We start from the raw sequence: 11,427 nt of genomic DNA on the forward strand, positions 1-11,427 counted from the left end.
CCCCTGCTATAACACACCAGACTGTCATTGTAATAACCAAGACCTGCAGAGACAGAGGCTGGGGAGGACTGTCACACCCGCCCCTTGCCGTTACCAAGCAACCATTAGTCAAACTTTCGCATCCTGCTGCTGGGGTCCAGAGAGTGAGAGTAAGTTACAAGAAATAGTGTATTGTTTATTATGATTAGCTATCAGGTATATTAAATGGTAAATCTAGTTTCCATGTTAAAAAAATGATACGTTGCAGATGACGTTAAAAACTAGAAGCTGCCAAGTCGTGCCGTTTGCCAGCAAACCTGCAAGTAGCTATAGCTAACTTGGCTAACCTAGGTTAAACCAAAAAGCACAGTTTGAAAAAACAAAAACAAAACAAAACTGAGAGCTATCTAACTCCCCTAAAAGTTATATCCCTGGTAAATCGAAGGGGTGTAGCTAGTTATTTAGCCAACGTAGCTATAGCTGTTTTCAGTTATCTGTTATGGTTCTTCCCAAGCGAGAATGAGCGCGGGTCGGATCATGGAAGGCGCGGGCTGCGTGACTTGGTGGGGTTTCGGACCAGCACGAGATGTGCTCGGCGCAGGTGAGCTCACTATCGTTTAACTGTGCATAACGGAATTATTATGTTTACTTGATTCCGTCGGCCACCAAAAATGTATATAATAAAGAGCGTTAAGTCTTCTACATTTCGTCCAAAAGCGAACCTTTCTCTAGTTCCTTTTTGTGGAATTTGGATCCTCACTGTTGATCTCCACTGTCTGTTCTTCCACGAACGTGCGAGCACAGGTACGGTGAGGGCGGAGGGGGAGCTGAATGTGTTGCTCGTGGGCAGTGGAGACCCTAGACACATCCTAAAGACCATCGCAGGCCTGCGAGACACTGATACGCTGCACGTAAGTCACACCGAATGACGACGGATGTTGAAACAACCAACCAATAAAAAAAAGGTCACACACTCTAATATTTCGTTGGACCGCCTTTAACTTTGATTACGGCACGCATTCGCTGTGGCATTCCACAAGCTTCTGCAATGTCACAACATTTATTTCTGTCCAGAGTTGCATTAATTTTCCCCCAAGCTCTTGTATTGATGATGGGAGATTTGGACCACTGCGCAAAGTCTTCTCCAGCACATCCCAAAGATTCTCAATGGGGTTCATGTCTGGACTCTGGTGTCCAATCCATGTGTGAAAATGATATCTCATGCTCCCTGAACCACTCTTTCACAATTTGAGCCCGATGAATCCTGGCATTGTCATCTTGGAATATGCCCGTGCCATCAGGGACGAAAAAATCAATTGATGGAAACACCTGGTCGTTCAGTATATTCAGGTAGTCAGTTGACCTCATTCTTTGGGCACATAACGTTGCTGAACCTAGACCTGACCAACTGCAGCAACCCCAGATCATAGCACTGCCCCCACAGGCTTGTACAGTAGGCACTAGGCATGATGGGTGCATCACTTCAACCGCCTCTCTTCTTACCCTGATGCGCCCACCACTCTGGAACAGGGTAAATCTGGACTCATCAGACCAGACCACATGACCTTCTTCCATTACTCCAGAGTCCAATGTTTATGCTCCCTAGCACATTTTTGCTGGTTAGCCTCACTGACAAGTGGTTTTCTTAAGGCTACACAGCTGTTTAGTCCCAATCCCTTGAGTTCCCTTAACATTGTGCGTGTGGAAATGCTCTTACTTTCACTATTAAACATATCCCTGAGTTCTACTGTTGTTTTGCTACGATTTTATTTCACCACACATTTAAGTGATCGCTGATCACGATCATTCAAAATGTTTTTCCCAACCACTTTCCTTCCTCCAAGATGACATTTCCCCACTGTCCTTCCCCTTTTTAATAATGCGTTGGACAGTTCTTAACCCGATCTTAGTAGTTTAAGCAATCTCCTTAGATGTTTTCTCTGCTTGATGCATGCCAATAATTTGACCCTTCTGAAAGATTAACATCTTTTCCACGACCATAGGATGTGTCTTTCGACAGGGTTGTTTAACAAATGAGAAGCTACTCACTGCATCAATTAAGGTTGAATAACTTGTTGCCAGCTGAAACATAATCACCCATGCAGTAATTACCCAATGGGACGCTACCTATTTGCTTAGTTAAATCCAGCTGAATAGGTGGTGAACCTTTTTTTTTTTTGGCCAGGCAGTGTGTGTGTGTATATATATATATATATATATATATATATATATATATATATATATATATATATATATATATATATATATATATATATATATAATTTCAGCCGTTGTGTGTGTGTGTGCGTGTGTGCGCACACACACACAACGGCTGAAATAAGTATTGAACACATCACCAATTTCCTAAGTAAATATATTTCTAAAAGTGCTATTGACATGAAATTCTCACCAGATGTCGTTAACAACTCATCCAATCCACACATCCAAAGAAATCAAACCATAGATGTCCATACATTAAGTTATGTGTAATAATGAGAAATGACACAGGGAAAAAAGTATTGAACACATGAAGAAAGAGAGGTGCAAAAAACCATGGAAAGTCATGACACCATCTGAAATCTATCAGTAATTAGAAAGCAATCCTGCCACTTATTGCAAATTAATATTAGCTGGTTCAACTGATGGCCTATAAAAAGGTGTCTCATCACCAAGGTGCCACACAAGAAACATCTCATGATGGGTAAAACCAAATAAGCTCTCTCAAGACCTTTGCAACATTATTGTTGCAAAACATACTGATGGCATTGGTTACAGAAGAATTTCTAAACTACGAAGGTTCCAGTGAGCACTGTTGGGGCCATAATCCGGAAGTGGAAAGAACATCATTTTACCATTAACCGGCCACGACCAGGTGCTCCCCACAAGATTTGAAACAGAGGAGTGAAAAGAATTATCAGAAGAGTTGTCCAAGAGCCAAGGACCACCTCTGGAGAGCTACAGAAAGACCTGGAATCAGCAGGTACAATTCTTTAAAAGAAAACAATAAGTAATGCACTCAACCTCCATGGCCTGTATGCATGCTCACCATGCAAGACTCCATTGCTGAAGAAAAAGCATGTTGAAGTGCCTTTAAAGTTTGCTCAACAACATTTAGACAAGCCTGTGAAATATTTGGAGAATATAGTCTGGTCAGATGTAACCAAAATTTAACTCTTTAGATGCCATAATACACAACATGTTTGGTGGTCAAAAGGCACTGTATATCACCCCAAAAACACCATACCAACAGTGAAATTTGGAGGTGGGAAAATCATGGTGTGGGGCTGTTTTTCAGCATACAGCACTGGCACGCTTCATATAATTGAAGGAAGGATGAATGGACAAATGTACCTAGACATTCTTGATAAAAATCTGCTGCCATCTACCAGGATGATGAAGATGAAACGAGGGTGGACATTTCAGCAAGACAATGATACCAAACACACAGCCTAGGAAACTCTCAACTGGTTTCAGAGAAAGAAAATAAAGCTGCTAGAATGGCCCAGCCAATCACCTGACCTGAATCCAGTTTAAAATCTATGGAAGGAACTAAAGCTCAGAGTTCATAGAAGGAGCCCACGGAGCTTTCAGGAGTCGAAGAGTGTTTTTGTGGAAGAATGGGCCAAAATCACACCTGTGCAATGCATGCAACTAGTTTCTCCTTACAGGTGGCATCTTGAAGCTGTCATCACCAACAAAGGCTTTTGTACTAAGTATTAAATACATTTCAGTAAGCATGTTCAATACTTTTTCCCCTGTGTCATTTCTCAATATTACACATAATTTAATTTATGGACATCTATGGTTTGATTTATTTTGGATGTGTGGATTGGATGGATTGTTACTGACATCTGGTGAGAATTTCATGTCAATAGCAACTTTAGAAATATATTTACTTAGAAAATTGGTGATGTGTTCAATACTTATTTCACCCGCTGTGTGTGTGTGCGTGTGTGTGTGTGTGTGTATGCATATAAATGCATATGTATGTATGTATGTATGTATGTATATATCTATATCTATATCTATATCTATATATATATATATATATATATATATATATATATATATATATATATATATATATATATATATATATATATATATATAATTTTGCACCTGCTATAAAAATGAATGAACAGTCAAGGGTTAGCCAGGTCTTCATACAAACAAGCCCCCACCAGGGGTGGGTACTTTCACAAACAAAGGGCATCATGAGGTTGTGAGGTGTGCATCATTGAGTGGCACATTGACAAAAGCTGCATAGTCTTTGCACCCAGCCAACATCCAAACACAGTTGGGGGGGAGCAGTCTGGGGGCGGTGCAGACAGCTATTTCATTGTAGCACGTGAAATGTCTTTGCAGGTTTGGGTGATCGAGAACAGCATGGAGGTTGTGGCGCGGCAACTGTTGCTGCTTTGGCTGTCGCTGACTGCTCCGGACAGCATGAGCATGCATGGTGTGTACTGTCATCACACCATGTGACTGTGGCATGCTGATACTGATACCAGTATATGCTGGTGCTCCATAAGACCTGTTGATTTCAGTCGGGTGTTTGAAAAGGTCTAACTTACAACATGCATGATATATAGTTATTGAAGACAAAGGCTTTCCCAGTGTTGTGTTCATATGTCCTGTTGTCCGGCTGTTTTCTACCCAGAGAAGACGGAGGTGTTCCTCGAGGTGTTTGGGAACACCGAGATTCGCTGTCAGACCGAAGAGACGGTCAAACATGTTGCTGCTCTGCTTTTACTTTCTGTCACCAACACGATCGACACACACACTCAATCACACCCCTGCCTCGACACAAGCCTGCTCAAGGTGAGCTCTGTGGTTACATTGTGGTTACACAATATGTGTAAGATGTATCCTTAAATCAGAAATGTTAAAAGCTTTGCACCAGGGGAGAAGCTCTGACTATTAAAACAAACTAACACAAGCCAATGACATTGGAAAATGTAACAAAGGTTTTGCACTAAAATTCCACAGAAATTCTACATCGATTTTCAACTAGGTCTTTAATATGTCATAGACATCACAAATACCTACAAGGCTGTTTAGGGTCATGCTAAGGCACAGGGATTGTTGGCCTGTGGAGGTAACTAGAGAGAGATTGCACAGAAATGACATTTGCACACTTAGCAAAGGTGGTGTTACCAAGTGGCATATCAGGTGAAAGGGTGGAAAGATGACACCTTGGAGGTCTAAAGACCGGTTTCCCAAACATGGTTTTAGCTTAGTCTTCAATTTATTGCAGTAGCAGTGATGATTCTACATTGGAATGTTGGAATTTATTTATTCAAGCCTTTGGCTTAATTTGGGTGTGTGAGATGGGCCAGTGTGTCAATTACATTATGTCATATGAAGAAGCTTTTTTAGACCGTGCCACTATAAGGACCTGAAGGGACGGCACCTACTCTCCTAGAATTTAAATTGCAGTTGACACACAGATCCAGTTGTTCTCCTGTGCTGTTGCTTGTAGTTTAAGGAGAGGGATGAGCTCATCCAGATTTTCGCCCAGTGGCAGCAACCACCCTCCGCCACGGCCAACATGGCTAAGGCCAGGGACGCCCGTGTCAGACGGCATCTGGGCACCCGATATGACTCTCGCCTGGGCTCCTATGACTGGGACCTCACTATGAAGCTGCACCAGAAAGGGGTGCGTTGCCATAAGCAGCACTAAGATCGCATTTTGCACATTATCATTTATTGAGAACAGGGTCAATTGCAATCAATTAAACCCACTGAAGTATCAGAATAATAATATTATATCACAAGTTTCTACTGTCATCAACTTACACGATGGCAGTGAAGAGTGCACTTGGATTTAAGCACTACTCTGTTCCCTCTTTCTGGGCTTCTTCTTGCAGTGTGGAGTCATACACAAGCAACAGTATGCCAAATGGAGGGAAAGGGGCCTGGCTTTTGAGATGAGGGAGGGGTTATACCAAATAGCCAATCAGAGTCTGCTGTCTACACGCGTGTTCAATCATGTAAGTTACTTCAGTATGTGAATACTGGCATATTTGCTGCCACATACATCACCGTGACAGCTTTCTAACAGAAAGCAGTATGCCTACATGCATTCTCATTCATAACCACAGAGATGATTACCGTAACTGATTTTTTTACACTGAACTGAAACCTATTTAACCTGTTCTTTATTGACGCCATGCAGTATGAATACATGCCTAGCAGATCGAAAGGTGCATAAGTTCAGGTTAAAAAAATAAAAGCCCCATCATAATTATAAATCACCCAGTTGATTTCAAGGCAAAACAAGGCAAGTTTATTTACATAGTACCTTTCATGTCTCCATATAAGAATGTTATGTTTATGGTCTGAGATCAAGCAGAAGTAGAACTGACAGCTTCCCTGAATCTGTGTTCAAAGGAATGTCTTTAATTGCCTTGATTAGAGCAGTCTTAGAACTGTGAGTTTCACTAATTCTGCCTGCTTATTTGAGCTAAAGGGCAAGTCCAGGCAGGTAGGACGTCCTGGTGGGGGAATCTGAACCTCTGCTCTGGAAAGCGGAAAGTTCAAAGTCTGTAATAATCACATGAACTGGCTCACTGGAGAATTTCTGGTAGTGCAGATCAAGTAGCATTAGAGGTATTTTACTGACATAACTTACATAATCAGGAAATTCCAGTGTTTACATGGGTTATGAATTTCATTTGGTCAACTGGCTCGTTTGCCTGCTGATAAAAGAGAATAGATGGTTTAATCGATTAAAAAAGCATTAAATCATGGGTGTTCTAATGGGACCTGATCCAGTAACAGACATATTTCACCTGTGTGTACATTAGAGAGGAGACAGGGTAGGACTGAGAGGTTACTGGGGAGACATCGTTTCCAGCCCCTACCTGGCTTTTGGTATTGAAACAGAGAATAAAGAACTCCTGAAGACACAAAACAACCAGCATGTTAAGGTAAAAAAAAAATGCAGCTTGAAGTGGTGAGAGCCAATGAGATTAATGTTACTTTTCTCCTGTGTGATTCACTTAGTTAAAATTTTCATCTGTCTCTGTCCTAGATAGCAGAATAGTCAGAATACTTTAAGAAAGATAAGTTTGATTTATCTGGAAGCTACACATTTCCCCTTTCTGGCTCTCTCTTTTTAGAGTGCCCAGGAAATCTCTGTAGCGAATGTCCAGATGCTGTTTGAATCTCTTGCCATTAGAGGGGGCCACCCCCACAAACATCAGCTGGGTGGTAAGGGTGTGGACTTGGCAACCGGTGTTGAAACAGAGCCGTTCCAGAAGAATCAGGACACCATGGACAATCAAATGACAAAGGAAGAGACCCAAACAATCAAACAGGCCTGTGGAATACATGCAGAAGTAAAGGAGCAACCAGAAACACCCTATAAGGCCAAGGATCTTGGTAACAGTATTTGTAATTACAATGTACTAAATTTAGCAGTTAATATACTGATGCTCTCACACAGCACTGCATCAGTGTGTTTTGTTCAGTAATTATAATCTGGAACAATATTTATGACTAATAATTATTCTGTCTGATTTTAGTAAACCAAACAGTTGCAAAGGCTAGATCAATCTGCAAATTTCAATTTCATATCTAAATTTAAACAACTTTTCTCATTTTCTGACTGGTTGAATAACTTATTGAACTTACCAGAAACAAAGCTCAATACCCTCCCCCCAACATCACAACAACGTAGTATTGTCAATAGTTCTGGGACTCTTCAAAATAATGTAACACAACCCAAAGTCAACTAACAAGGAAAAGAGGCAGAGGGCATTTCTGTTGCACAGTATAGACCAGGGGTATTCAAGTCTGAAAATCTAGATTTCAAACCTAGATCCTGTCCTGCATTTTGTAATTACTGGTAATTGATTAAATGATTCATGTAATTTGTTGGCCACTTTGTTATCGTAGGTAAAGGGAGTGTGAAAAACCTGTAGGACCTGAACCCTGAGGACTCTGGTATAGACTTTAGTTAAGTAGCAAACTATAAACTATATTTGTGTGTGTGTGTGTGTGTGTGTGTGTGTGTGTGTGTGTGTGTGTGTGTGTGTGTGTGTGTGTGTGTGTGCATGCACGTGTTTATAGAGTTAATGAATCTGAATGGAGTGAGAGTGTCATTCCTGTCTCTGGACTCCCTGTCCAAACTGCCCACCAAAGGCCAATTCAGCCAGCGGTTCAACAGCCTCTACTGCTCAGCCAGGTATGACCAGTTTGACTCTCCTGCACTCTTACTGAAGAGAACCACAGCCCCCCATATGCCTCTCCTCCTCTCACTGGAGAGCCACGCCTACTCAATTTACTTCTCCACTCTACCTGAAGAGCCACACCCACCTTTTTTCTTTTGCAAGCTAAACATGGCTGAAAGATTGATGTCGCTGTATTGATTCTAATGAACCTGTACTCCACAGTATGGTTCACCATTTAGATTCTTCACTGAAGCAAGTAGCAGCCCCAGGTGCTCTGCTTATGATTGAACTCACCAAGTAAGTCTGAAGCACATTCTGACACAACCCGATGGTCATATTAACACAAAAGGTGTTAATGGAATGTACTCTGCATGTTTACTCTAAGGTATCTGTTGGACTTGTCTAAGGAGCAGGAAGCTGCTTTTACAGCAAGAGTTGGAGAAATTGCCAAAGACCTAGGATTCATATCGGCCCGAGACAGCAGCGATAACTCGTACGCTGTGTTCACACTGCAGGATGACTGACAGGATCCCCACACACCACCAGGACCTCACACACATGCACCTCACTCCAGGCTACACAGCCCAATCATCCAGCTGTGAAATCAGTATTTGTGGGCATGTGGCTTATAGAAGTTCAAACAAGCAAACAAGAGTTATACAAGCTCTTTACACCATTTCATTTACATTTACACCAAGTGGCCTGTAAACACAATGTAATGAAGAAACAGACATAGCCTGTTTGGGGTAAATATTTTTGTTTTAATATGTATATAGTTAGCAACCGTTCTTCACCCATTTTATTTCACATATTAGAAGCCCATAGTTGAAAACTGTAAAATGTAGTTTTTTTGCTGTGAGCATGGTGACTTCCAGCGACCCTGACCCTGCCTTTGCTGCTGGTGCCTTTCTTACTGTAAACGGGAAAAGGAATTGGTAAAGTAGCATTACTGTATTGTATCCTTTATTGTATGCAGAATACAAACGTGTCCTACACACTCTTGCTTTCATCGATTAATTTCTCTCAGTGTACAATGAAGAAAAAAAGCACAGCAGCGTCGCATAACGTCACCTTCAGCGTGCTCCCTAAAACACAACCAGAAATGACATGACTGAATTTGTTTCATGTGCTTATAAAATGCTGCTGAAAGCGAAGATAAACAGAGCAATTTACTCGTGTTCTTCCTCTACATCACTTAGTGGGAAATGCACTAGCAGACAGAAAGAGTAAGAATGAAACAGCTCAGCTGTACAAAAACAGAAAAAAAAAATGTTATCCATGACAGATAAGCTACAGAGAGTTTAGCAACTAAGAGTATAATCGAAGCAAGAAAATTTTTAAAAAATGTTTTTACAAAAAAAAAATTTTTTTTTTAAAGTATTAACAAATTTAGTTAAAAACACTCACAGCTAATCTAAAGTGGATATGGACCAGTGACGAGTCAGCGAAGGACAGCTGTGCTGATGCACATGCACAGACAGCAGTGGGGATATGATCATATAAAGCTGGCTCAAATCTCTGAGTCCTCAGCATGAACTGGCCTGTCAATCTTCAAGAAAATACACATACACACACACTGAGAGAGACAGGCTGAGACAGACACACACACACGGAGAGACAGACAGACAGACAGACACATACACACACACAGAGACAGGCAGACAGACACACACACACACACACAGAGACAGGCTGAGACAGACAGACAGATAGACAGACATACACATACACTGAGAGAGACAGGCTGAGACAGACAGACAGACAGACACACACACACAACACCTGTATTAAGAAACAGGCTGATCCTATAAAATGACAAATAAATGTCCCATTAATGGTACATTATTTTTTTGTACAGTAACTTTGACATAAATGACAGCTTCAGGAATGTGTATTCAGACTGCCTTTTCTGTGAATGTGAATGAAAAGCTTTGCCTGTAGTCGGACTACTTGCTATTGACTAGATCATTTTAAGAGCCGTTTCCTTTTCTTTTGGAATGCTTTTCAAATATCTACTGGGAATTGTCGTTCATAAATCCCCAGTCAGCTAGTTGCAAAGTTAAACATTCAAATATAAAATGAAGATGCAGACATCAGAATTAGTTAGAGAATAGCTGGTCCGTCCTTTATTACAGGTTAACGTTAACAAGCATTATTGAGGAACCCTCCGGAGAATGTCTAACAATCAAACAAAAAAACCCACATTTTTATACATTGGTCAGAAGTGATTATGTATTCACCCCACCTTTTTACATACTAGTGTTTGCATTTGCCACCATTATATCCAAACCATACATTAGTCAACATATGCAAACTGATATTCAACACCCGTACCAGTTGGAACCCGCTACCACCACATTCCAAGAGACTTCCCTTAACCTTGTCCTAAAGATTGTATTTCTGTACCATCCTGAGCCTGGTGGCGAGGTCATACATCTTACCCTGAGGTCCACCAAAGCCTACACAAGATCCTTTGCTGAAGCCTGCAGAAGCCTTTACAGAGGCCCTGTATGCAAATCATTCTGAAAGGACACAGAATCTCCATACTCCCTTATGTTTTATGTTATTAATCGGTCTAATGCACTGTTAGGCCTCTTTTGCCTGTTAACACCCTTTTATTTCCTCAGGATCAGTCAGACCATAGAGCTTGCATGATATATTGCTTATTAATCAATTAATCAATTGCTTATTGTGATACTGGACTTTACAATACTGAGATCACATAAGACTGCAGTATGCAAAGAATTTGAGCAAGTTTCAGGAATTTTTTTACTGTATGTGGAGAGTATTCTGAGCAGTCTTGGATCAAATGCATTTTTTTCAAGACCTCAAGACCTATGGCTGGAATTTTTTTGCATTCTGAGAAGATGCTGCCTGTGGGGTTCCTGAGTATTAGGTATTCAAATACTGACAACACAATGTGCCTCCCAAGGAGGGGCTGAAATTATTTAAAAATTGTTTCAGCTGATAGAAATGTTTAAGTTGATAGATTATTAAAGTGATACTTTTATTCACCTATTCTGTCTTGTGTAAATAAATAAATAAACGCAATATCTGTGCAAATTACTTAAACTCATGCATGAAGAGGGGACACTTAAAAGGGTGATTAAAATATGCAAGAAAAATGTAAAAAAATGCAGATGTGTGCATGAGTGTGATCTATGAAAAGCAACAAAGACGACTGTGCAGAAAATGCCGAGTTGCAGCATTAAGTGCTCTGCTGCGTGTACTGAAGTTGAACTTATGACCCAAGAGGCATGTCCCATCACAC

The 11,427-nt window shown here is 40.9% G+C and overlaps 1 protein-coding gene across 2 annotated transcripts; it reads left to right on the top strand.

Moving 5' to 3' along the window:
* Positions 1 to 89: 89 nt before the first annotated feature.
* dnaaf3l (dynein axonemal assembly factor 3 like) lies at positions 90 to 9,153 on the top strand. Of its 2 annotated transcripts, none has more exons than XM_027019697.3 (12): positions 90 to 149; positions 494 to 580; positions 784 to 890; positions 4,345 to 4,438; positions 4,640 to 4,800; positions 5,462 to 5,638; positions 5,850 to 5,972; positions 6,789 to 6,911; positions 7,104 to 7,365; positions 8,056 to 8,170; positions 8,379 to 8,453; positions 8,542 to 9,153. In XM_027019697.3, exons 2-12 carry the CDS (start codon positions 499 to 501, stop codon positions 8,678 to 8,680), a joined length of 1,458 nt encoding a protein of 485 aa, XP_026875498.2. In that variant the 5' UTR covers positions 90 to 149; positions 494 to 498; the 3' UTR covers positions 8,681 to 9,153. The 2 variants fall into 2 exon arrangements, with proteins under 2 accessions (XP_026875498.2, XP_026875499.2); XM_027019698.3 differs by having other exon boundaries at positions 91 to 149; positions 498 to 580.
* The last annotated feature ends 2,274 nt before the right edge of the window (positions 9,154 to 11,427 follow it).

Source organism: Electrophorus electricus, chromosome 14, assembly GCF_041902795.1.
Source record: "Electrophorus electricus isolate QZ-2024a chromosome 14, ASM4190279v1, whole genome shotgun sequence".
Classification (NCBI taxonomy): Eukaryota; Metazoa; Chordata; class Actinopteri; order Gymnotiformes; family Gymnotidae; genus Electrophorus; species Electrophorus electricus.

Excerpts from the sequence above, each read along its gene's own strand:
- dnaaf3l (XM_027019697.3), top strand. The coding sequence starts at position 499 with ATGAGCGCGGGTCGGATCATGGAAGGCGCGGGCTGCGTGACTTGGTGG. Across the intron at positions 891-4,344 it reads GAGACACTGATACGCTGCAC|GTTTGGGTGATCGAGAACAG; the intron begins GTAAGTCACACC and ends ATGTCTTTGCAG. Across the intron at positions 8,454-8,541 it reads CTTATGATTGAACTCACCAA|GTATCTGTTGGACTTGTCTA; the intron begins GTAAGTCTGAAG and ends GTTTACTCTAAG.